We start from the raw sequence: 26,412 nt of genomic DNA, 5'->3' as shown, positions 1-26,412 counted from the left end.
ACCTCCTTGGCAGGTTGTTAACGGTAGAGAGAGTGGCATGCTTGACTGGGTGTGGGCAGCGCAGAAGGACAGGGGCCGTGTGCCCACATGAGTAGGGCAGTCTCGGTGGCTCGGGAGCCTGGGTTCCTGCCCCTGGGTCTCTGCGCCTTTGCTTGAGACTTTACGGTAAGCAGCTCCTCCCGCGCCCCCGCCCCCAGCCCGGCGCGGCGATCCCCGGCGCCGACGCCAGGCGCTGGCCGTGGTGCTGATTCTGTCAGGCGCTGGCGGCGGCAGTGGCGGTGACGGCGGCGGCCCCGCTCCCTCTCCCCGGCCGGACCTGGCTCTGCCCACGCACCCAAGCCCCACCAAGCCCCCCGCCCTCCCGCCGCGGTCCCAGCCCGGGGCGCGGCCGCAACCAGCACCATGCGCCCGGCAGCCCTGCTGCTTCTGCCCTCGCTGCTGGCGCTCCTAGCTCACGGTAAGGGACTCCGGCGTTCGGCGGCAGGACGGGGGCGGGAGCGGGGCCCCAGAGGTGGGAAGGGAGACCCGGTGCCCAGCTTTGGGCATCTGGCTGCCCAGTCCAAGCACCGCGCCCCGCCGGCTGCGCTGCCCCCGGCGCCGGCCAAGCCGGGCGGGGCGCGGGCTTCGCGGGCTTCGCGGGCGGGAAGCTGCCGCGGCTCCCGCCATTCGCGCCCGGCCGAGACCTCGCCTTTAATCATCTCCCCAGATCTAATGGGATTTCTCTGCTGCAATTCATCACGCCACCCACTCCCCGCATACACGCGCTCACCCGCGCGCTACCTCGCCACACTCTAGGCGTCTCAGGGCGCCGGGGCGCGTGCCGGGGGGCGCAGGTCGGTGAGTCGGGACGGTCCAGCTGGCGACCCGCGGTCCCGCTTCCCCTGCCGCCCGCCAAACTTCGCTCGACTTTGCCGCCGGTTCCGGGGCCTCTCGTGTTCTTATTGCGGGGAGACTGGGCCGGATGGCGGCCGGACCCGGGGTTGGGACCTCCCTTACCTCCCCATGCCTTGGCGCTGCCACGCCAGAGTCGGGACCTAGAGCACAATTCTAGAGAGAAACTCGGAGGGCCTGGGCCCCCTATCTAGCTCCTAGCTCTGCCCTGGGCTGCAGCAGCGGAGATCCTGGGATAGAGACTCTGTCCTCCCCAAAGTCTTTTCCTTGTACACACACATATACACACACACAGACACACACACGCATACACACACCACTGCCCCGAGCTCTGCCTTCCTGCCTGGCCCCGATCCACTCCCCACCTGCACGGCAGATTTGTCTCTGGAGGACCTGTTCCCCACACCCTGAGAATCCCCGCGCCCCCTCTAGGAGTCTGGTCCCCAACTTCATCGGTCTGGAGTAAAGGGAAGCTTGGCAATGGTGTGAGTGGCAAGGGAGTGCTGGGGAGAGGATAGGGGTTCCGTGCCTCTGGGAAGAGTCTTGTCTGGACCTGCCGTCCCGGCTCAAACAAGCTCTCATAGAAGCTACTGGCACCCACGTCCTTCTCCCGCTGCAGCCAGTCGGCTGGTAGGGTCGTCGGCAGAACCTCACTTGGAGTTGAGACCTGCCGTCCCTTGCCATATGGTTTGAAGCGTCTGACGTGGAGAAGTGTGAGGGTGGGAGTTTTCCTGCTCGATCTTTTCAGGCCGCTGCCGAGGTCAGGGCAGCGCGGCCAGGGACAGGCTGGGCCGCTGGATGGCAGTTTTCTTCATCCAGGAAGAAAAACTGCGGCCCCAGAGACGCAGAAGCCTTTTTCTGAGCCTGTAGCTCCACTTGCACACAGCCCAGTGTCCTCGCCCCACCACCCGTCTGCCCACGCTGGGTCTCCGGCAGTGCCCAGAACTTGAAACCGTGTGCTCACTTTTGGGGAGAGGGAAAGAGTCCTGCAAGCCCCACCCCAGGGACGGAAACCAGGAAGGAGAAGCATGAATCCCTGCCCAGCTGCCTGAGAATGTCCCTAGGAATTCCGAACCTATCTTGGGTCCTGATGGGTCCTGGCGCTGGACAGCTCCCCTGGGGCACAGGGCCCTGTCCCCTGGCAAGTAGTCAAGGCCTTGTGTGTGAGTCTGTGAGTCTGAATGTGAGAGTAATCAGGGCCCTGCATGCCTAGAGGAGCCAGTCCCAGTGTGTCTGCACTTCAGGTGGTCCAAACCTTGGGTGAGGGGTCAGCAGTGAACAGGTGTGAGGACCGTGTGAGGCCACTAGTGTGTGGGTGCAGCCTCAGCCAGAGAGCTCCCTGAAGGGCTAGAGTGAGACTATGGGAATCCAGAAGGAAGGCTGGTGTGACCAGGGATCCGACCAGCCCTGATTGGGATGTGGGTGTGGGTATTAGGAGGAGCCTGCTCACTCTGTGGCCTCAAGTCTGTGTGTCCCTGGGCAGTGTCCCTTCCCGACTATCAGGATCTCCAGTGCCCATGAGATATGTGGGGTAGGAGTCTGGCTGTTGGGAAAGACCTTTATTTTCACTCCCCAAGGGAGAAGCAGCAGCAGCCCTGAAGTGCCAAGCCTGAGGGTGAGAGGGCTGGGATGTCAGAGTTGGGTGACCAGAGGCTCCTCTCTCCTCAGCTGGGCTGGAGTTCCCAGACATTGGGATAGTGAGTCATCTCACTGAGGAGCAGCACATTTGGCCATCCCAGGGTCCCTGGGCACTTTAGCTTTGTGAAGGCAAGCCTAAAGGAGCAAAGGCCTTGGGCTATGAGCCTTTTCGGCCAGAGGAGTGCATCCCTCAGCCTTTCGGCCCTGCCACCTCTCTGATGAGGCCCTCAGAGCTTTGCTCATAGGCGGGATGCAGGCTGCAGGATGTAACCAGGCACGGCCCAGATGCCTCAGGAGGCCTGGTGTGCTGAGGCTACGGAGGTAGGGTGAGATCGTGCTGGGCCTGGCCCAACCTCACATGCTCAGTCCCCTATTCCCTTCTGCAGCCTCCAAGGCTCAATTGGCGTCAGGCACCAGGGGCGCCTTGGGTCACGGGATATCTTCCCAAGCTGTGTGGGGTGCCTGGGCGATCCAGCCACAGTGAAGGAAGAAGGCGGTGTGGAAGGAGCTGTGTATGCCGAGCCTGCTGTGTCAGTTTAATGATTTTTAATGAGCAATTACCTTTAGTCATTCTCCTAATTTCTGAATATCAATAAAGTTAATTAAACTCTGCATGTGTGAATGTGGCCTAGAGAGATTTTGAAGGTGGAAGCCACTGAGACTGGGGTAATGTTGGGTCTCGGGAATGGAGGCTGCCTCCATGGCTGTGTGACCTTGGACCTGCTGCTCCACCTCTCTGGGCTCCACTTGAGAATGTGGTGATAGAGGGAGCCTGGGGATGGCAAGTCTGGGTTGCTCACTCTGCCAAGAACTGAGGGATGATGTCTGGGAGGGAAGATCCGGAGGAGAAAAGAGAGGAAGGACGACTCAGCTTCCAGGAGCTCCAGTGCTGCAAGGGTTAACAAACCAGGGCTGCCTTAACCTAAAATGGTAATTGCTGCTTCCTGCAGACTCCTTGGTAGGTGCTGGATTCTAACAGCACATCCCTGAGTCTGGGGGCTGCGGCTGAAACCAATACCAGGTCCTGCTCCTTGTCCTCAGCCTGGCACTTCAGGATCAGGAAGTGGTACTGAGGACAAGGCCCCATGGGAGACAGTCCAGATTCTGTTCAGAACCCCAGAGGTTGACATGGCAGGCAGCAGCACACCCCTGCCCACTGGCCCCAGGCTTCTGAGGAGGCTGGAGGACCCAGAGACTGCCGTGGACAGGAGAAGCCTGAGCTGGCTTTTTGCTCCTCATAGGTCTAAGCTTGGCAGGCCCTGGCAGCCTTCCCGGCCTCCTCAGCAGGGTGGCAGCTTAAAATGCCTTGGGGACACTGTGGGGCACTAATGGAGAGCAAGGAGACACAAGGGCTGGGCTTAATTAGAAACTGAGCTTCCATTCCCCACCAGTACTACCACACCTGCCTAAATATGGGGGGCATATCAGAAAGCCTGCCTCCTTAGCCCCTCCATCCATCCAGTTCCAGGCCCTCCAGCTTCCTCTGCTCCTTGTCCCCACCTATCTTAGCCCTATCAAGCCCCATCTGCCAGACTGGGATCAGCTCAGGAATGCTGTGCCCCCACTTGGGCAGAGCTGTCAGGGCTCAGTATTCTACCAACCCCACCCCTACCCCCATCAAAAAAAAAAAGAAGAAAGAGAGTACAGAAAAAGGCCTATTAGGCAAGGGTTACACTAGTGAAGGGACTTCTCAGTCCAGGTAGTTAAGAGCCCAGGCTCCCATGTGATCTCACGTATACCCCTGCCCTCTCTGGCTCTCCACTCTCTGGAGCCTTCAATGTAAGATTGCCATGCCTTATAGCACAGGAGAGCCTCAAAGTTCTTGTCAAGTCATGCAGATTTCTGGGTCCCCAGCTTACTGGCTTATTCTCAGGGAGGAGGAGCCGGGTTCTATATGGAAGAGGCTTCCGGAGGAGACTATGCTGCCAGCACTGGTCTGCAGCTGGGTGGTGGGAAGCAGGCACTAGGGGGTCTCCAAGACCAATTCCAACAGGAAGCAGCAATTCTGGGAAGCCAACCCACCCAGCCAGGCCAAAGGAGTTTTAGCTTCAGTTTTCCAAATTAGCCAAGTCAAATGAACCAAGTTCTCAACAGCTTCTGGGCTCTTATCAGCCTTTCTGCCTGAAATTCCTTTCCCCTCCTGGGCCAGTCTGGCTCACTGTACCTCATGCTTCAAGTATTAGCTTAGCTGGCACTTCCTGTAATTCTTCAGTACATATTTAAGGGGCGTCTACTATATGGTTCCTCAGGGGAGCCTCGCCCGTCCTCCAGCCTGGGTCAGAGGACTCCTCTGTGCTCTCACCATTCCTTGGCTTCCCCCATCCAGGTCTCCGTCTTGCTGGGTCACAAGTCCCTGATTGCTTGATGCTCCAGCAGCAAAACTAAACTCAGCAAAGATGATCCCAAGTCTGTTTTGTTCACCCGCTATGTCTTGGGGAAGCTCTAGAAATCCTGTTCCGGAGAAGTTTAGGGTCAGTTGCTTGGTTAGAAAGGCAAGGCGGGCCTATGGCAGCTGCGACCGAATCTTGAAGCTGAGTTTGCGTAGCAAGCACGCTATTTTTACATAGATTGTATGTTAGAATTTTTTCCTTTCCTAACGTTGGCCAATTATCCCAACTGTAAATTATAGCCTTTACTTCGTTTTTTCCTTCTGCAAATTAAGCTGTCACGCCATCAGCCTGAGGTGGCTCCGGGGAAGTGTGCTGACGGCCATTCTGCATGGGCTGAAGCCTCTCCCCAGTCACCCCTTAGTGCCACCACTCCTTGTGTCCCCAGTGGCACAGAGTCTAGCACATGGCAGACATTAAATGCATGTTGAATAAATTAATGAGAGTTGCACAGGTGGATACTGGCAGAGGTAAAGCCCAGGCTTCCTGACCCCCTCCCATAACAGCCACCCTAAGCACCCACCCACTACCCCTAATTGCTGAGAGGGATGCCGCATATGGACTTGGCTGGCACTGAGAGGTAAGGGAAGGATGAATCTATGTCATCTGGCTCCACAGCCCCCTCATCCATCTCCCAGCTTCAGACACTCTCACATAGCTTACAGGGACCAACATGAATCTTTGGGAGCAGCTATGAGCCTACATGCCCTTTAATGGAGAGGTGGAGCCCTAAGAATCATCCAGAACCATAATAATTAAGATCCACAGCTCCTAAAAGAGCAGTCCCTGGGGTATATCTACCCATCCATCCATCCATCCATCATTCATTCATTCCATAGACATATACTGAGGTGCGAGGCCTGCCCAGAATCCCTAGGGGCCTAGCCTTCACTGGTCAAGCCTTTCACATGACTTTTCTATTTAGTACTGACAGTAAGAGATTAGTTGTTCCCATTTTACACATGGAAAAACTGAGTTTTGAAGAGATTAAGTTACTTACCCTGAGGCTGCACAGCCAATAAGTAGTAAAGCTACTCCAAAGTGTCTGCCCATTTCACAAAACCTGGCTTCAGCTAGCACTGTGTCCACTTTCCTGGTATAGGGGAGAGTTTCACTACAGGCAGATGGGAACCCAGCAGAGTATCACTATCCAAATAATAATAATAGCAACAATAATAGCAAACATTTCTTTGGTACCAACTACGTGCCAGGCACCACACAAATTGCTTTGTATACATTAGCTCATTTAGTTCCCTTATCATCTCTATGAGATAGAAGTTATTATCTGTCTTTTATTAATCAAGTTGAAACTCATGTTGTCAGATAGACCCAAGACATAAACAGCTCCTCACTTTCTTCTAGCACATTTCTGATGATGATAGATGCTTCTCAGTCCTTAGTGGCAAAGGAATAAAACATCCTTTCCAACATTTGGAGGCCAGGAAAGAGCAAGGCGCTGGGAGTCAGGTTAACTATGGTCGCTGAACTGCTGGGCCAGAGCAGAGTGATTTGGGGTGGCTCTTACTCTCCAATCCTTTGAGGGCTTTGTGAATGAGAGGACCAGTCACTCCTGTCCTGGCATCCTGGGCTTCCCTACCTCTCCCCTTCAGCCTCCGCTGAGGCCCAGCCCCTAGGTGAGAAGGCCCAACCCTGCCCCAGCTTCCTTCCACCTGGCTACCTGCTGCCCAAACTGCCAGAAGTGGGAGGGGAGGATCGATGCTGCAGCCGCAGGCAGAGTGTTGTTGGCCATTGATTGTTGGGATTTCTCCGCGGGTTCCAGAGCAAACAAACCTGCGGCTTTTCCAACAACAATCCACAAACCTGCCGATTCTCCAACAACAATCCGGGTCTCTGGGTCTCAGGCTGCAAAGCCTGCAGCCTTGCTGGCAGGCAGTCTGGCAGGAGGGAGGGGGTGGGGTGGGAAGTCCTGGCTGGGCCCATCTGGAACAAGGGGCTCTGCCAGGAGATGAGCAGGGACTGAATGAAGGGGTCAGTGGGGAGATGCCGTGAGGATGCTAGGGTGAATCCTAGACCCTGTGCGTGCCTTGTTTCACTCATCCCCTACAGTTTTGCTCAGCCATTTTTTCATACCTGGAATGCCATCCTGGGTTCTTCTGCTTATTTCAATTCTCCCATCCCCTCTTTTCCTGATCACCCAGTCCAGACGGCTCTCTCTGTTTCCCAAACACCAACAGAACTTAGCTTGTCCATCCTCCATCCATCCATCCATCCAGTCTCCATTCAACAACCCTCTATTCAACACCTACCAGGTGCTTTGATAGGCAGGAATACAACATAATCCCTTCCCTTAAGGAACTCAGTTTAGAGTGGAGCTGCCTTTTTAATGAGCTCAGTTGTGACTCTCTTTCCAGTTAGACTAGCAACCCTCTGATTTTAATAGAATGAGATACAGATGAAATGACAAACAGCATCTATATGATCCAACTACTCTGGCCTCCAGAAGGACAGGAGACTCCTGGCCAGGAACTGCTCAAGGCCTCAGTTTCTCATTTGTAGCAAAAGAGTTTGTCTCTGGGGTCCCTGGGCCAATCCATGATGGGTGCCCTTCATCAAAACCCTTCCTATCTCTGGCGGGTCAGGTGTGCCCCTGAAGAGCAGGTACAGGGCTTCTCCTGCCACTGGACAGCTCTGGCTGTTGGAGGACCCTCCTCTCAAGGGGTGGGGGGACTTCTGGTTTCTTCCCAGTCACCAGCCCCCTGATTTCCTTTGATCCTGATGCCGTTCCATTAAAGAGCTGGAACAAGGACAAGCATCATGAATTTGTGGTGGGGAAAGAAGGGGGACACCCGCTACTTGGATTCTGCAGCACCAAATCGCATGTGCTGCAGAATCTCTCCTCACCATGCCCTCCTTCCCATGCCCTCCCTCCCTATCCCTGGGTCCCCCGGGCCAGCCAGAACCTTGACACTGTGGCATCAACTTTGGCATCTCTCTCAGTCTCTCCATCCCCCCTCCCAACAGGCTCTTCTCTCTACCCTCAAGCCCCTCCCTCTAACTGGTCGAGAGTCTGGTAGGACAGAACTTGGGGTCACAGTGGAAAAATGCCTAAACCACTGAGTGCCCCCTATGCTCATGGGCATGTGTTTTACCCCTCTTTGCTCGTGGCTCCTTGTTAAAGACACCAAAGCGGACACTTCTCCTCCCCACTTCCAACCCCATCCCTCCTCCCTCCCCATAGCTTCTCCCTCCCTCCCTCCTTCCCTCCCTCCCTTCCTCCCAGCTCAGCAGCTGAGTCCCAACTCCTTTGTCCCCCAGGCAGCCACCTGCTGAGTGTCTGGCCTGGGTCCCACCAGCCAGCAGGTGCCTAAGGAGTCCCAGAGCCTGGGGTTGGGGGCAGGGTGGCATCAGGCAGTGTGGGGAGCCAAGTTCTGCTCAAGGAGGAGGGAGGAGTCTTAAAAGAAGAACATAAGAGGAAGAAGCCTGGTCAGGGAGTCAGGACTGCAGGGTTTACACCCAGTGCTGGGTTTTGCTGGCTGGGTGACCTTGGGCAAGTTGTGTCACACCCCTATGCCTCAGTTTCCTTGAGAATTCATGATGCCTGTCCTTGCCCCACCTCTTTTGTGGAGCAGCCTCAAGATCAAAGGAAATCAGGGTGGGGGGATGATTACTGGGAAGAAACCACAAGAACTCTTGAGAGGAGGCCCCTCAAACAGCCAGAGATGTCCATCACCAGGAGAGGCTGATTTGTCAGGCATCCCTGCAGGGCCTAAATCATACAACCCAGGAGTCCAGGGCTGGACCGCTGAGGCAGGGGTGGGGGTGAGCACCAGTTGGTTCGGGTCTGTCCAAAAAGGTGGGACTAGCAATGCAGAGGGACCAAGGTCAGGGTGCTTCTGAGGCCTTCGCCCTGGCTTGCTGCTCTGATGGACATTGTCTTAGACATTGTTTACCGCTAGCAGAGAGATATGCTGGTGATTTGAAACCTCTGGTCCAGCAGCTGGCAGGCCCCCTCCTGTCATGAAGCCCTATTTTCTGGCTGGTTAGAGGAAAGGTAAGAGATGGAGTCAATTTTGTGGACCAAAGAGCCCCTGGCAAAAGGGGCATCTCTGGGCAAAGGTGTGAAGGTGGGATCAAACAAGGCATGTATGAGAGCGGTCGTCCATGCATTTACTTCTCTAGATCCCCTTGACCCCCTTCCCTCACTTCCCACCCATCTCCTGGCAGAGCCCCAGTCCTGCCCTACTGGGTCCAATCACTTCTTTCCCATGCCTCCCTCTGCCTGCCAGCCAGGCTAGAAAGAGCCTGTTGCTCAGGTCGAGTGATGCCCCTGAGGCGACAGCCACTTGGTGTCCTAATTCTGGTCTGTGCTGTAATTCTATCTCTGATGCTGCCTCTGGTGACCCCTGGTCCTTTCCTACACAGAGCCGCACACACAGGAGACTGAAAGAGACAAGGGAGGTGGGCTTAGCCTTCTCAACTCAAAGTGTCCACACACCCAGCTCTGCAGGGTCCTTGGAGGTCAAAACAAGGTGGAGGCAAGGGACAGGCCTGAGAGGCTGGGGGCCGTGGGGCTGGGATCATCTGGTGTTCCTGAGGTTCTGGGGAGAGGAAGCCCCAGATGTGCTGGTAGCCATGTCTACGTGCATTTCTGCCTGGCTTGTTCACCTGTCCTTGAGTGTCTGTGTCCATATATCCCTGCATGTCTGTGCCCTCTGTCCCTGCATCCTAGGACTGTGGCCTGAGTATAAGGTACAGCAGGCCCCAGCTCAGGCTAGTCTCACTCCCTCCCTGCAGCCCATTCCAGTCTCTTCCTCCCCAATCTTAGGCTCCACTGACCCCTCAAGGAGACTCATAACTGGAGCTGCTGCTGCTATTTTTAGCAGCTCTGTACCCCTCCCCTCCCCCACTCAGGTTTGCTGGGGAAGTGAAGGGCCGGGCCAGCCTCATGGGCTGGAGTGCTGGGCAGGCGGGGCCCCTTCCCCTCAGGCCCACAAGGCCTTGGAGAACAAAAGGTGCCTGGGATACCCCACAGGTGCAGGGCCCACACGCTGGGGCAGGTGAAGCTCATCCCACCTGCCTGGGGCTGGGAGAGGTCCCAGGTTGCCCTCCCTCTGCCCTGACAACCTCTCCAAATCCCTAAGGGCAGAGCCCAGGCCTCCAGCGACTCCTCCCTAGGCCGTTTGGAAATAAGGCTGGAGCTTCTGCGTCTCCCACACAGAGGCTGGGAGAGGCAGAAAGGAGCTCATAGTGTCAGGATGTGGAGAGGAGGGAGGCACGCCTGGAGGAGGTGGCTCCAGTACTGCCCTTGCACTCCCCAGCGGGGCTTCAGGCCCCTACTACAGCTCAACTCTGCCAAAAGACCACCATTAGAGCTCATTGCCTTCCACACCCTTGAGCCTTCACCCTAGGTCCCACCACCACCACTGCTACAGCTGCTCTGGAAACTCGCACCAGCTGGGAGAAGGTACGGTAGGGCAGTTCAAGGGGTCTGAACTGAGAGACCAAGGAGGGAGTCCTCTGGTCGCAGGCCATCTTTGCTTTCAAAGTCTTTTGTTCCTGCATCTGTCCTTCTGTCTGTCTCTTGAGCTTAGCAGGACAAGGATGCCCCAGGGTCTGCCTCCCAGGCCCAGCTAGACCACCTCCCACAGGTCACGTCAGCTCTCAGACCCTGTTTCTCCACCTGTGGGATGGGGAGGATTAATCAGATGGTGTAGATGATAGGGCAGCATGGAGTCTAGCACACAGCAGCTGCCCAGAAACCTTAGTGCTCTCTCCAGGCCCTCTTCTCACACTTCCATCCCCTACTCCTATTCCTCACCTCATGCACCCCTGCCACCACATACACGCACACACACAGAGACACACACACAAATATGTTCACACATCTACATACTTACACATGTGCACACACACAGACACACAAACACATACACACAGCCTAGCCCTCCAGATGCTCAGCAGAAGGAGATGAGGAGACAGGCTCCAGCGCACACAAAAAGAAAAGTGGCAAGTTGGCTGGGCGCGGTGGCTCACGCGTGTAATCCCAGCACTTTGGGAGGCCGAGGCGAGCGGATCACAAGGTCAGGAGATCGAGACCATCCTGGCTAACACGGTGAAACCCTGCCTCTACTAAAAAATACAAAAATTAGCCAGGCTCAGTGGCGGATGCCTGTAGTCCCAGAACTTTGGGAGGCTGAGGCGGGTGGATCATGAGGTCACGAAATCGAGACCATCCTGGCTAACATGGTGAAATCCCGTCTCTAATAAAAATACAAAAATTAGCCAGGCGCGATGGCAGGCACCTATAATCCCAGCTACTCGGGAGGCTGAGGCAAGAGAATCGCTTGAACCCGGGCGGCAGAGGTTGCAGTGAGCCAAGATTATGCCACTGCACTCCAGCCTGGGAGACAGAGTGAGACTCCGTCTCAAAAAAGGAAAAAACAACAACAACAAAACAAAAAACAAAAGTCAGTAACCAAGTACTGTATGAAAAACCGGCCAGGCCCAGAGAGGCCGGGCAACCCCAAGGTCGCATAGCCTGTCAGTGGCAGAGCTCCCTCCATGCTCAAGGCCTTCTAATAAGGCCTCACCAGGCTCCTCAGCTTCCACAGCTAAGAATAGACACGCTAGGGACCTCCAGGGTAGTGAGTGGCCAGAACTCACCTCAGCATCAGGGTAGCCCAGGGGTCTGGGCTCACAGCCCCTTCATTTACAGCCAAGCTCTCCAACTTCATCTCCTCCCAGAAGCAGCAGACAAAAGTAACCACAGGGCAAAGGTCACGAAGTCAGGGAGGTAACTTTGGTCCTGGTGCACAAAACAAGCCCCTTCATCTGACCCAAAGGCCACAGAGGCTTGGGGCTGCCAGGCTGGTGATTCAGCTCAGAAGTGGACACATGTGCTGGAACAGCCTCAGTGGTGTTGCCTTTTGAACCTCAGGACAGAGGCTGGGAGGGGGCAGTAGTCCACAGATGCTGGCCAGAAGGAACCTGCTCTCCAGCCCTGGCATCTCATTGCCCTGTCTTGATGGGCTCTATGGCTAGGCAGGACTGTCTTTGGTGGGTATGTGGAGCCAGGCAGCAGGGCAAAGGATGGAGGGGATGCTATTCCTCCCTAGATCAACCCTTGTCCCCCAACTTTACCACTGCACTGGACAGAGCTGACCCTGGTACTGGCTCCAGGGAGAATGCAGTTCCTGCCTCCACATCCTTCCTTGTCCCAGCTGACACTTCGAAGATTTTCCACTCAGAGAAATATGGCCTCTGCTGCTCATATGGTGGTGGTAGAAGTGTCTGGCACACGGGGAGGGCTGTGAGCCGAGCACCCAGCTCAGGGCCACATACCTCTGCCCACTTGCTCCACGCCCCCACCTTGGGGCCAGTGGGTAGCTCCTCATTCTCTGCCTGCTAACGTAGCAGGTAGGAGAAGGGGCCTGGGGCTAGCAGATGGACAGGAGGAGCTGATGGACAGAAACCCCTCCAGGGAGAGAATGAAGCCCAGTTCCCAGCTCCAGCCCTACCTAGGACTCTGCCCTGGCCACACTCCTGGGAGCTGGCATAAGCAGGGTGAGGTACAGCAGATTGGTTATTTATCAGACTGGTGAGGGGGTGATGCCAAGACAATTCCTTCCATCCTACCCCAGGGGCCGGGGTCAACTCCTGCCCCTACCTCAAGGTCAGTCCCTCCCTCTCACCTAACCCCCACTCCAGGCCCCCAGCTCTGGTGCCACCTGCCCAGTCTGAGGAACTGTGGGCAGGCAGGGCTGGGGTCCCCAGGGCCAGCAGGCAGACAGGAGAGCGGAGCACAGGGCTGCAGGGGAAGGTGTAGAGTGCAGCAGGTGACACAGGAGCAGAGGCCTCATTCCTCACCTCTCCAGCCCCCAACTCTGCAGTGGCAAGACCATATTAGATTGTAAATTGGAAAGCAGAGAACGTGGCAGTTAGCTGGGAGCTCCCTCTCCTCTGGGCCCCTGGTCACAGCCTCATGGGAGGGAGGGGACACTGGAGCAAAGAGGACTGGCCCAGCCGCAGCTCCGGCTAGTCTGTCCCTCCCCAACCTACCCAGAGTCTGAGACGCTGTTCAGGACAGACGGCCCTGGGGTGGGTCAGGTCAGGGCCCAAGGAGAGGGCAGAGTGAAAAGCAGGGGGCACAACAGCCACCTTGGAGAGAAATATATCCCTTCTTTTGGGGGGTAGGGACTTTCTGGGCTTGGGGACTGCTTGAAGCCAGGTCCCAGGGTGTGGCATCCTTGGGCAGGGACACTTGGTAGTGATTTGTGGCACAGGCATGTATTTGGACCTTCACATGCACATGCATTTGAACACACACACACACACACACACTCCAGGGCTTGTGCACACATGCTCATACAAAGCAGTAGTCAAGGCAGTAGACATTTTCATCCCAGGCTATGGAATAGGCAGACTCGGTTCACACTCTTTATTTGCCACTTTCCTCTGTGTGAACTAGGAGGATTCACTTTGCCTCTCAGCCTCAGTTTCTTCATAGGCCTAGCATAAACTATTGATTCCAAGCACAAAGGGCTGCCACTCTAGGTAGAAGACAGCTCTTTGTGAAGTGCATGGCTGGCCCATAGTGGGTGCTCAGTAAATGCGAGTGCCTATCCTGTGCCCGAGGCCAGGCAGCTGCTCTGGGGTAGTAGCCAGGCCAGATACTCTGCCCTCCGTGCTGCCGGCTGGGCAGTGAGGCAGGGGCAAGCCAACAGAGCGCAGCAAACGTTCCCCTGGAACACACATGTGAGGGCAAAGCACGAGGCTAAGTGTTCCTGGCTGTCCTCCACCCATAAAATCCTCCTAAACTGGCTCTGCCTGAGCTTCCAGAATTGCCCATCATACATCCAACCCTCAGAGCACCAGTGCGCGGCCAAGAAAGCAAACCTCATCGGTGGATGACAAGAATCCTCCCTGAGGAATGAGTGGCTACTACACCCAGCTCCCCGAGGCCTTTCCAAAAAACCCAAAGAAGTCCAGGGCTCCTTGTCACCTCTCCCTGCCAATCCCAAGTTGCAGTTTTCCTGGACCCAAAAGAAGGGGAGCAGACACCCCATCTTTTTTTTTTTTTTTTTTTGAGACAGAGTCTGGAGTCTCGCTCTGTCGCCCGGGCTGGAGTGCAGTGGCTGGATCTCAGCTCACTGCAAGCTCCGCCTCCCGGGTTTACGCCATTCTCCTGCCTCAGCCTCCCAAGTAGCTGGGACTACAGGCGCCCGCCACCTCGCCCGGCTAGTTTTTTGTGTTTTTTTTTTTTTAGTAGAGATGGGGTTTCACCGTGTTAGCCAGGATGGTCTCGATCTCCTGACCTCATGATCCGCCCGTCTCGGCCTCCCAAAGTGCTGGGATTATAGGCTTGAGCCACCGCGCCCGGCCAGACACCCCATCTTAACTCTTCCAGGAGTCCCACCCTGGGTTCTTCCTCACTGAGAGGTGGTGAATACTGTAAGGCTGAGAAGACAGGTAGGGATATGCACTTTCCATTATGGTAGCCACTGACCACATGTGGCTATTTAAATATAAACTGGCCAGGCGCTGTGGCTAACACCTGTAATCCCAGCACTTTGGGAGGCCTAGGTGGGCCAATCACCTGAGGTCAGGAGTTCAAGACCAGCTTGGCCAACATGGTGAAACCCTGTCTCTACTACACACACCAAAAATTAGCCAGGCGTGGTGGCAGGCGCCTGTAATCCCAGCTATTCAGGAGGCTGAGGCAGGAGAACCACTTGAACCCAAGGAGCCGGAGGTTGCAGTGAGCTGAGATCGCGTCATTGCACTCTAGCCTGGGCAATAAGAAAGAAACTCTGTCTAAGAAAAAAAAAAAAAAGTAAACTCATTGACATGAAATAAAACTTAAAATTTAGTTTCTCATTCTCAGTGGCCACATTTTGAGTGCTCAATAGTCACATGCGGCTACTGGCTGCCATACTAGACACACGTATATAAAACATTCCCAAGCTGGACATGGTGGCATGCATCTGCAGTCCCAGCTACTCAGGAGACTAAGGCAGGAGGATTGTTTGAGCCCAGAAGTTCCAGTCTGTAACTGCCCAATGGGTTCCTTTTTGCCCACTGCCCAAATAGAACCTATTTATCAAAATAGGAGAATTGCAATAGAAAAATTATTTAATGCACAAGGCCAGCTAAATGAGAGACCAAGGGCTGGGCACAGTGGCTCACACCTGTAATCCCAACACTTTGGGAGGCTGAGGCAGGCAGATCACGAGGTCAGGAGTTTGAGACCAGCCTGACCAACATGATAAAACCCCATCTCTACTAAAAATACAAAAATTAGCCAGGCTTGGTGGTGCACAGCTGTAATCCCAGCTACTCAGGAGGCTGAGGCAGGAGAATCACATGAACCTGAGAGGCAGAGGTTGCAGTGAGCCAAGATTGTGCCACTGCATTCTAGCCTGGATGACAGAGCAAGATTCTGTCTCAATAAATTAATTAATTAATTAATTAATTAATAAAGGCCAGGAGCAGTGGCTCTCGCCTGTAATCCCAGCGTTTTGGGAAGCCAAGGCAGGCAGATCACCTGAGGTCAGGAGTTTGAGATCAGCCTGGCCAACATGGTGAAACCTCATCCCTACTAAAAATACAAAAATTAGTTGGCCATGGTGGCACATGCCTGTAGCCCCAGCTACTTGGGAGGCTGAGGCAGGAAAATTGCTTGAACCCAGGAGGCAGAGGTTGCAGTGAGATGAGATCATGCCACTGCACTCTAGCCTGAGCGACAGAGTGAGATTGTCTCAAAAAAAAAAGTTTTTTTAATAAACAAATAAATAAATGGGAGACCAGAGTTGTATTACTACTCAATTCAGCCTCCCTGGATATTTGGAGACTAGGGTCTTGGTGGTTTTTTGGTTTTTTACTATTATTATTATTATTATTTGGAAGTCATCTTTCAAGCCTGAAGGAAGCTAGGCTTTTTTATAGCCGGTGGTCGGGGAATGGGTGCTGCTGACTGGTTGGGGATGAAATCATAGGGGTCTGGAAAATGGTCCTCCTACACTGAGTCCACTTCTGGGTGGGGGCCGCAGGACCCAGGAGTCATGAGTCTTAAGCCAGGTGGAGCCATCTTGTCAACAGAAATGCAAAAGTCTTGCCAGTCACGGTGGCTCACACCTGTAATCCCAGCACTTTGGGAAGCTGAGGTGGGCAGACTGCTTCAGTTCAGGAGTTCTAGACCAGCCTGGGCAACATGGTGAAACTCCATTTCTATTAAAAATACAAAAACTGGTCAGGTGTGGTGGCACACGCCTGTAATCCCAGCTACTTAGGAGGCTGAGGTGGGAGAATCACCTGAGCCTGGGAGGTCAAGGCTGCAGCAAGCCAAGACCATGCCACTGCACTCCAGCCTGAGTGACAGAGTAAAGAAAAAAAGAAATGCAAAAGTCTGAAAAGACATCCAACAAACCAATCGTAGGTTCTACAATAGTGATGTCATTTATAGGAGTAATGGGGAAAGTTGCAAATCTTGTGACTTCCAGAATAATGGCTGCTAATTGTTTAACTAAGCCTACATCTCAGCAGAATTCAGGTCCCTCTCATCCTCTAACCTGGTGGTCTTTCATTCTTTTTTTTTTTTTTTTGTGGGTGGCAGATGGAGTTTCACTCTTGTCAACCAAGATGGAGTGCAATGGTGCTATCTCAGCTCACTGCAACCTCCGCCTCCCAGATTCAAGTGATTCTCCTGCCTCAGCCTCCTGAGTAACTGGGATTACAAGTGTGCACCACCACTCTCAGCTAACTTTTGTATTTTTAGTAGAAATGGGTTTTCACCATGTTGGCCAGGCTGGTCTCGAACTCCTGACCTCAGGTAATCCACCCACTTCGGCTTCTCAAAGTGCTGGAGTTACAGGCATGAGCCATCGCACCCAGCCTCTTTCATTAGTTTTTAAAAGGTGGTTTAGTTTTGGGAAAGGCTATTATCATTTAAACTGTAAACTAAATTTCTCCCAAAGTTAGCTTGGCCCATACCCAGGAATGACTAAGGGCAGTCTGGAGGTTAATGGTAAGATGAGTTTGTTAGATCACATCTAAATTTCACTGTCACAATTTTCTCACCATTATAATTTTGGCAAAGGTGGTTTCAAGCCCAGTCTGGGCAACATAGCAAGACCCTCATCTCTAAAAATAAGACAAATAAATAAAAATATTTCCATCATCACAAAGTTCTATTGGACAGTGCTGCTCTAGGGCTAGACAACTCAGGTTTGAATCAGACACATCCAAACTGCTCATGCATTTCCCTGGGTCTCAGTGTCCTCATCTATAAAATGGGATAATAAAAGTTCCCGTCTCATAAAGTTATTATGGGGATTAATTCTGGTAAAGTACTTAGAGTGTTGCTGGGCATGTGGTAAATGTATACTCAGTAAACAGCAGCATTCAATATTTTTATTCATAGAGCTCTTCGTGGTTCACTAGATCCTGGAATGTGAGAACTGGCAGGGACCCATTTTACTGATGAAAATATGGAAACTCAGGTTGTGGAAGTGACTTGTGTTGTGGGGACCTGGCCTGTCAGGGGTGGGATGAGGATGGCATGGCCTGACTCCTAGCTGGTGCCCATTACCTCCACCCATGCTCCCTCCATGTGACAATGAGACCCCAACTCTGGAGATGCCAAAGCCCACAGTTACTCCTGTCCCCAACCAGGACGGCTCAGGAGGTAGTGGGCTCTCTGTCCCTGGAGGCCAGCCCACAGGTAATAGACAGCTCCAGATTGGAGGATTCACTCTTCCTAGTAGTTGGGCTAGATGTCCCAGCCCCAACCTGAGTCCCAACCCTGCCCCAAGTTTGCTGTGTGACCTGGGAAAACCCTCTGGACTTGGTTTCCTCTTGGGTAAGTGAGGGAGGGATGAGATGCTCACAAAGGCTACAAGGGCTCAGCTTCTGGGAACCAGCCACTGCCTCGCCTGGAGCCTGGCCAAGAGGAGGTGCCCCCATTCTCATTTGCAATCCAAATTTGACTGGACTGCAGGGGTTGACCAAGAAAGAGAGGGTGGTGAGAGGCTGTGATGGGGATGATCAGTGGCAGGGGAAGAGAGGGTAGTCTGGGGCAATGGGGACCCACCAGCTTGTGCCAGCAGACACTCCCCATCAACTGCCAGTTGGGGCTGTGATAGGGCACTGCCAAGGGCTGGCTGCCCATCTTCTCCCTGCAGGACCTGCTCCTGCCCACCCTGCTGGCCAAGGGCTAGGCACTTTGGGGAGCAGGGTGCCTTCTGAGTATGCAGAGAGGCAGAATCAGGGCTTGGAAACAGTGTGCCCTGAGCCCAGTTTTCACTATGCCTAGCACCAGGGAGAGAAACAGGAAGAGAGATACCCACTGCTGGATCCTTGCCCAGGGGACACAAGCTGTTCATGTGTTAGGAGCCCACCAGGAAGTGCCCCCAGGAGGTCAAGAGAAGGGCCAGGCAAGGATGGCTCTCCAGAGAAGGATAGGAACTGACCTGTGAAGGATGGGGAGGATTTGCAGAGGCAAAGGAGTAGAGAAGCCATGGCAAGGAGACAGAATCGCGTGAGCAAATGGAGCCAAAACGGGGAAGGCACCTATTCTGGAAATGAGAAGGTCCTTTTGAGTGTATCTGTGTCCAGCCCAACAACTGCCCCTCCAGGACACGACCAAAACACCCTTCCCCATCATCCAAGCTGCAGGGCTCCTGGCATGAGTACCCTAGGATAGTGGTGTCCAGCTTGGTGGGGAGATAGGAGGCCCCAGGTGCTACAGCTGAAAGCCAGCAAGAGCAGTAGACAGCTGAGCTATGGAGCTGTCCAGCTTTGGGTTCCAGTCCCAGGCTCTGCCATCATTAGCTGCGTGACCTTGGACAAGTTACATAACCATTCCGGGCCCCAGTGTCTTCATCTCTTGGAATAATGTCTCAAACCTCCTGGAGCAAGGGGAGAAAGAGAAATTAGGTATGAGGGCACTGAGTGCACGGTCAGCACACAGTGGGCACAGAGTAAGTGAACGGCAGCTCTTGCCAGCCCCAGTTTCCTGGCTACAGACCACAGGAGACAGAATGTGTCCATTCTGGCTCGGCCATAGCTTCTGGGTGACCTTGGAGGAGCCACACCCCTGCTCAGGGCCTTAGTTTCCTCATCTGTCTCGTGGGGGTTATGTTGCTTTCCCTGTCAATATAGGCAGATAGACAGCAGCAAACCTGCCTCAGGTGCTGGACACTGTGGGGGTAATTATTTCAGCAGCACATGGAATTGGAAGCCTCTAGAATAGGCCGCAGATCCCAGCAGCCCTATATAGCCCTGCCAGCCTCTAGCTGGGGCCTCACAGAACAGAGGGCAGGGCTGGGCCCATAGAACTGTACTGTAAGGATGGACTCTGGCTCTGGGGGACCCAAACACTCTCAGCTCCGTCAGGTTCTCGGATAATAGGGGTCTGCAGGGACCAGGCCCTCACTAATCCCCTATTAAAACTTGAAAGGGGCCAGGGAACCTCCAGAATAAACTCATTAACTTTTATGGGATAATAAATGAATCCCATTAAATTCTCATTCTCCCCGTGCCGGGCCAGCTTAACCTCTGGAACCCAGAGGAGTGGGCCCCCTGCCCGCCCTGTCCCTCAGGCTCCCCCTTGCACCCACACGCTGTCATGCCCTCCCCCGAAGCTGACAGTTGGTGCTGCCACAAGGCGGGGATCAGGCCTGAACTTGTCCCAGAACTTTGGCTCCTGTGCCTGCCCACCTCGGAGGGGCCAGAGGCTTGGGGAATACATGGCACCTCTTCAGGGGCTGCCAGAGTGACAGGCAGCGCCGCCTGCCCTTCCAGAGGCTACAGTGGGTGACATTATATGTCTGTCCACAGATAAGCCCTCCCCAAACCCAGTATGTCTTCACTCTACAGATGAGCAGACAGAGGCTTGAGTGGGCAGCCCCCGCCCGGGTCACACAGCTAGTGTTGCATCGATTTGGGATTGGAACCCAAGGTTTTCTGGCTGACTGGTACAGAAAGATCTGCAGAAACAGCAGCGCTGAAGGGGCAGGCCAGCTGGCCCTGAGGTGGCACCACTGCCTGGTACGGTGGTTCCTCCAGGCTGGGGCACTGTGTAATGACTCCAGCTCCACCGCACACCATCACTGTGAACCTGGGCAAGCTTCTGGGCCTCACTGAGCCTCGGTTTCCCCATCTATAAGACAGAGGCCATAACATCTACCTAGCTGGACGCTAGAAGAGACCCCAGTCCTTAAGGCTTCCCCTAAACACAGGCTGGGCCCCACCCCCCCATCCGGATCCAGATCTGGAGCGCATGGGGCCTCTGCTCCACCCTCACCCAGCTGGGCCCTGGGAATTGGGGCGGAGTAAGCGGTCCTCTCAGGGAGTCTCAGGCTGGGGTTGGGGAGAAGGGGCCTCCAATCCCAAGAGGGGCCGTAGCGGGGCGGTGCGGGCAGGGAGGCGGGAGCGGGAGAGAATCCACCGGGGAGGCATCCTGAATGGCTCATTAGTGCCGATGAAAGCCTTTTTTCATTTCGTCTAAATACTTTAAACAGGGCTCCCTCCGATGTCTATTTGCATAGCTTAAGAGCTAATGCGGGGGGAGGGCCCAGGCGGCGGCGGGGCCGTGCCAGGGCTGGGGGCTGCAGGCCCCGGGAAGTTCCTGGGCTGTCTCCACCCGGGATGTCGTGCGGGGAGGGGAGGGGTGTTTCCCGGACCCAGCCCACTTGGAGAATACAGCCCCAGGCCCTGCGGGAGGGGAGGACCGAGCAACAGGGAGTGCATCCTGTGTTCTCACACCAGGTGGGCCTGGCAAGTGGGGATCACCGGGGACAATCTTGCTGCCACCCACGGACATGCAGGGCCTTGAAGGTGGCTGCCCTTTGCATGGTGCAGTATTATCTTTGTTTTATGGATGAGGTCTTTGACATCCTCAGGGTCACACATGCTGCCACCCAACATGGAACATGGGTAGTCCCCCAGAGAGGAGGGACCCCTACCTGCCAGAGGCCAGCCGCTTCCTACCCTAGAAGCCTGCCTCAGTGTTCCCTTGACAGGGGCTGCCCAACTTCTGACTGTGGCCTTCTCCCTCAGCCTTCAGAACTCTGCTATTCAGGGCATGCAGATTCCCACAAAACCCTTGCAAAGTACCCATTTTATAGCTGAGGAGGTGAAGGCTCTGAGAGGCAACTTGCCAGGCTCACATGACTTTTAAGTGGCAGAACTGACACTTGAACCCAGGTCTGTGTGGCTCTGTGCCCTGGCACAGCAGTGTTGTTGGGTCTCCAGTTTGGGTTCGTGGCTCAGATGTGCTTCAGGCATGGGGTGGGGACTTCCCTGGGTCCCAGCCAGAAGGCTTCCGGAGGGCCTGCTCAACCAGGGCCCAACCCAAGTCCCAATGCCAGAAGTTCTGGCCCCAGACTTCTAAATGGCGTGAGATCTTTGACAAGTCCTTACCTCTCCCTGGACTTAGTTTCTTCAACTGGCTGGAGTGTTCTCTGCTGTGTAGCTCCAGTCTCTCCCTCCCATGAGGCAGGTGGGTGCGTGGAAAGACCTAGGGCTTTGAAGCCAGATCAACGTAGGTTTAAATCCCAGCTGCATCACTGCGAGACTTCAGGTGAGTCTTTGTCTCACCTCTCTAGGCTTCAGGTCTTTGTAAAGTGGAAATAAAATTCCCATCTCCCAGAGGCGCAGCATCTATTAAATGATACAAAGTCTGGGAAGGGCCTGACACAGTAGTGCCTGATGAGACTGGGCATCGGAGCCCCTGACACCTTCTTCTGCTGTCCCCTGTATCATACTCTCCCTTTGTCAGTCCCTGCACCTCTGAATTCAGTCAACCCAGGCAGAGAGAAGCCCCTATCCCCTGGCCACAATCCTGGGAAACTAGGAGACAGGTCACAGGACCTCAGGCCTCCAACAGAGTCAACCAGGGGGTCTGGAGATGCCCTCTCCCCAGAAATGGTTGTCTCCCAGAGGTTATCTTACCATCTCTGACAGCGGGTGGCACCCGCTGGGACCAAATGGCAGCTGATTTTGGAATCAATTTGCTTGTTTGATATGCTATCTCGATCCCAGATAGCACAACCAGTGCAATCGACAATGACGGGAGGTGCCCATTAGTGCTGCTCCGTTGCTCAGCACCCACCTGGCAGCCAGCAGGAAGAGCTGTGCCTGCCTTGGTCACTTCCTGAATTAGAGGATCTCTGTGCACTCCTTCTCCCAGGGAAGAGTCCCACAGCTACCTACTTTGAGAGCCAAGGGCCCCATCTCTTGTTGGGTACTGTGGAAAGGGGCCACATAAACAATGCCTGGCTCTAGGGGGCTCCAATCTATGTGATTAGAAAAGCACCCCTTCCTTGTGCCATGCTAGAATCAGTCTCAGCTTACCTGGCAAAGCCTGTGTGACATCTGGGGGGTGGGCAAAAAGAGGAGCCCTGTTCTGGCATGTCACAGGCACTGCCTGGACCTTCCATAACTGATTCAGATGAAAGACAGTCACTGGTGGACCATCTGCTCTGGGGGGTATGGGCCTGGCTGGACATCTAGATTGGACAGCGTTGTCAGTGGCTGGCATACAATGCCAAGACACAGATGGGCTGCTTTAGTGGGCATCTCAGGAAATAGCAGTTGGTCCTGGTTTCTCAGGGCTGGGGGTGCCCAAGCTCCTCTGCCCCAGAAGAATGGAGAGCCCTCCAACCTGTACCCACCTCCCCCACCCAATTTCCTCCCTCCTCCCATTTGTCTGACACATCAGAGCTGCTATGGTCTCCTGAACAGAACGTAGGCCATCTGCTGCTTCCTCACGCCTGCCAATCCATGGAGTGGGTGTGAGCCTGTGGAATGACAGCCCCACCATCAGACGTGCGGAGGAAGCGACCTTCTCCTTGCAAACTCTGTGATCTCACCCCGGCTGTGTTTCCCTTCAAGTCCTCATGCAGCCATTTTGAGAGCTGTAAGGATCAGAAATATCCTCCCAGGCTTCTCAGAGCTGGCAAAATTCTGTGTGAGCTGAATCTGGAGCCAGCATTCATTGACCTTTCTTGGCAGTTAAGGATCTGGGGATCCGAGTGGGCCACAAGCAGAATACGCATCATCTCTCCAGCTATGTGGTTGAATAAGTCAACATAATCAATAGCAGAGCAATCTGTACCTCAGACCAGAGATAGCAAATAAGTTTCATCCCCCAGAGCCAATCTCATTGATTGGTAGTGGCTGCCTGGATAACATTGTGAGAAGGAAGCTGCTCCCACATGGGCCTTAGCAAGAAATAACCAAAATTGATCAGCAATGCCTGCCATGGATTAGGGGGTGGGTGCATAGCATGCTAGATTTCCATTCTACACCTGTTTTTGACCCTGCCCTAGATGGAACCTGACTATTGTCACCAGAAAGATTAAGGGAACTATCTATCAAATAGAGAAGGGATGTAATATTATCTCAGTCAATCCTAAAAAGGAAATCCAATTTTACAGATGCGAAAACTAAGGTTCAGAGAGTTTGGGTGATTTGCCTGAGGGCACACAGCCCTAGAGTAGTGGATCTGGGATTTGAAGTTATGTCTGCCTAGCTCCAGAACTTGGGTCTTCCCACTCTACTCATATTACTGCTCTTTATGGACCATAAAGAGCAGTAGCTTATGGACCATGCTTTATGGACCATAAAAACAGAAAAGAGTACAAAAGAAATGATTTCCTGAGAACTGAGAGAAACTACTGGGCCCCTAACAAAGAAGTCATGCACCCATGGCCGGGTGCAGTGGCTTATGCCTATAATCCCTAGGAGGCTGAGGTGGGAGGATTGCTTGAGCCTAGGAGTTTGAGACCAGCCCAGACAACATAGTGAGATCCCCATCTCTACAAAAATTCTAAAAATTAGCCAGGCATGGTGGCAAGCACCTGTAGTCCCAGCTACTAGAAGTGGGAGTGTGGGGAGTGTGGCTGAGGTGGGAGGATCACTTGAACATGGGAGGTTGAGGCTGCAGTGGAGCCATGATTGCGCCACTGCATTGCAGCCCGGCCCACAGAGCAAGACCCTATCTCAAAACGAACAAATAAAAAAAGAAGTCATGCAACCATGAGGAAATCTAAAATAAAATCCCAAATATGTGACGCATTTCCTGAGGCTAATGACTAGCAGGTTCACTGAGAACGGGAAATGAACTTGAATGCCCTATCATCTCAGGCAGGAAAGACACTGTGGTGGGAGACACACTTACGCTCACTTAAGGTTTTCATCTCAATTCAACTGGTCGTGTGACTTTGAGCAAGTCACTTCCTCTCTCTGGCCTATTTCCTCATTAGTAAAATAAGGTCTCTACTTTTCATTAGGGATGGCAAATATTTGTCACATCAGTCTGAGGTGTCAGGTGTGACCTGGTGGAGTGCTGTGTTGAGGAGGATTTTGAGGCTGAACCTGAGAACAGTAGGAAATGGTACATAGATGGGCTAGAAATGTCTGCCTCTGGTGCTGGAGAAAGAGTGTCTCGGCCGGGCGCGGTGGCTCACGCCTGTAATCCCAGCACTTTGGGAGGCCGAGGCGGGCGGATCACAAGGTCAGGAAATCGAGACCACGGTGAAACCCCGTCTCTACTAAAAATACAAAAAATTAGCCGGGCGCGGTTGTGGGCGCCTGTAGTCCCAGCTACTCGGGAGGCTGAGGCAGGAGAATGGCGTGAACCCGGGAGGCAGAGCTTGCAGTGAGCCGAGATCGCGCCACTGCACTCCAGCCTGGGCGACAGAGCGAGACTCCGTCTCAAAAAAAAAAAAAAAAGAGTGTCTCACGTGCCACCCTTGAAGTATGTAATAGCGCCTCACTTCCAGCTCATCAGTTCTGTAGTTCCGTGATTCTCAGCAGTGAGCACGCTCCTCAGGGCTCTCTGTCCAAAGAGAGCTGCCCCCCCACAACTACTCGAGCTGGGCGTGATGCTGCTCTCTGGAGCAGGGGGAGAACCTCTGACCATCCCTTATTATTCCAGGACTCTCTTCAGAGACCCCAACCATGGGGAAAGGACAAGCCCCAGGCATCGAGGAGACAGATGGCGAGCTGACAGCAGCCCCCACACCTGAGCAGCCAGAACGAGGCGTCCACTTTGTCACCACAGCCCCCACCTTGAAGCTGCTCAACCACCACCCGCTGCTTGAGGAATTCCTACAAGAGGGGCTGGAGAAGGGAGATGAGGAGCTGAGACCAGCGCTGCCCTTCCAGCCTGACCCACCTACACCCTTCACCCCGAGTCCCCTTCCCCGCCTAGCCAACCAGGACAGCCGCCCTGTCTTTACCAGCCCCACTCCAGCCACGGCTGCGGTACCCACTCAGCCCCAGTCCAAGGAGGGGCCCTGGAGTCTGGAGTCAGAGCCCCCTGTGCTTCGAATCACAGCTCCCCTACCTCCAGGGCCCAGCATGGCAGTGCCCACCCTAGGCCCAGGGGAGAGACCCAGCACTACACCCCCTAGCAGAGCCTGGACACCAACCCAAGAGGGTCCTGGAGACATGGGAAGGCCATGGGTTCCAGAGGTTGTGTCCCAGGGCGCAGGGATTGGGATCCAGGGGACCGTCGCCTCCTCCACAGCTTCAGGAGACGATGAGGAGACCACCACCACCACCACCATCATCACCACCACCATCACCACAGTCCAGACACCAGGTCAGCTCCCTGCTGGCTTGCAGATGTGGAAATGGGGATGAGGGAGGCTGCGGGGCCCCTAAAAGCCTGTCTCTGACACTGTGCCAGCCTCCCCTGTCCTTTGGCACCAAGGGCCAGCCTACAGGAGGCATGTGGTTTGGACCCAGATAGTCCTGAGCTCAAATCCTGTTTCTTTGGCCAGGTGCAGTGGCTCATGCTTGTAATCCCAGCACTTTGGGGGGCTAAGGTCAGTGAATCATCTGAGGTCTGGAGTTCAAGACCATCCTGGCCAACATGGCAAAATCCCATCTTTACTAAAAATACAAAAATTAGCCGGGCACGGTGGCAAGCACCTGTAATCCCAGCTACTCGGGAGACTGAGGCAGGAGAATCACTCAAACCTGGGAGGCAGAGGTTGCAGTGAGCCGAGATTGCACCATTGCATTCCAGCCTGGGCAACAGTGCAAGACTCTGTCTCAAAAAAGAAAAAATCTTGATTCTTCCACCTATAACATGACCCTAGGAATTCTATTTAACATCTCATCTCTGAGCCTCATCTGTAAAATGGCAATAAGAAAACAAACCTCGGCCAGGCACGGTGGCTCACGCCTGTAATCCCAGCCCTTCAGGAGGCTGAGGTGGGTGGATCATGAAGTCAGGAGATCGAGACCATCCTGGCTAACACAGTGAAACCCTGTCTTTACTAAAAAATACAAAAAATTAGCAGGGTGTGGTGGCAGGCGCCTGTAGTCCCAGCTTTCGGGAGGCTGAGGCAGGAGAATGGTGTGAACCCAGAAGGCGGAGCTTGCAGTGAGCCGAGATTGCGTCACTGCACTCCAGCCTGGGCGACAGAGCGAGACTCTGTCTCAAAAAAAAAAAAAAAATACAAAAAATTAGCCAGGCCTGGTGGCGTATGCCTGTAATCCTAGCTACTCGGGAACCTGAGCA

The 26,412-nt window shown here is 54.2% G+C and overlaps 1 protein-coding gene across 3 annotated transcripts in view; it reads left to right on the top strand.

Moving 5' to 3' along the window:
- Positions 1-205: 205 nt before the first annotated feature.
- Positions 206-26,412, top strand: part of SEZ6 (seizure related 6 homolog) — a 51,294-nt gene continuing 25,087 nt past the window's right edge. For all 3 annotated transcript variants that reach the window (XM_005583276.5, XM_005583275.5, XM_045376186.3), the window contains exons 1-2: positions 206-457; positions 24,817-25,485. In XM_005583276.5, coding sequence (XP_005583333.3) covers positions 403-457; positions 24,817-25,485 — 724 coding nt within the window. In that variant the 5' untranslated portion in view covers positions 206-402. The remainder of the gene's footprint in view (positions 458-24,816; positions 25,486-26,412) is intronic.

Source organism: Macaca fascicularis, chromosome 16, assembly GCF_037993035.2.
Source record: "Macaca fascicularis isolate 582-1 chromosome 16, T2T-MFA8v1.1".
Classification (NCBI taxonomy): domain Eukaryota; kingdom Metazoa; phylum Chordata; class Mammalia; order Primates; family Cercopithecidae; genus Macaca; species Macaca fascicularis.
Note: the sequence above shows the minus strand (reverse complement) of the source record. Positions and strands in the feature narration are given on the sequence as shown.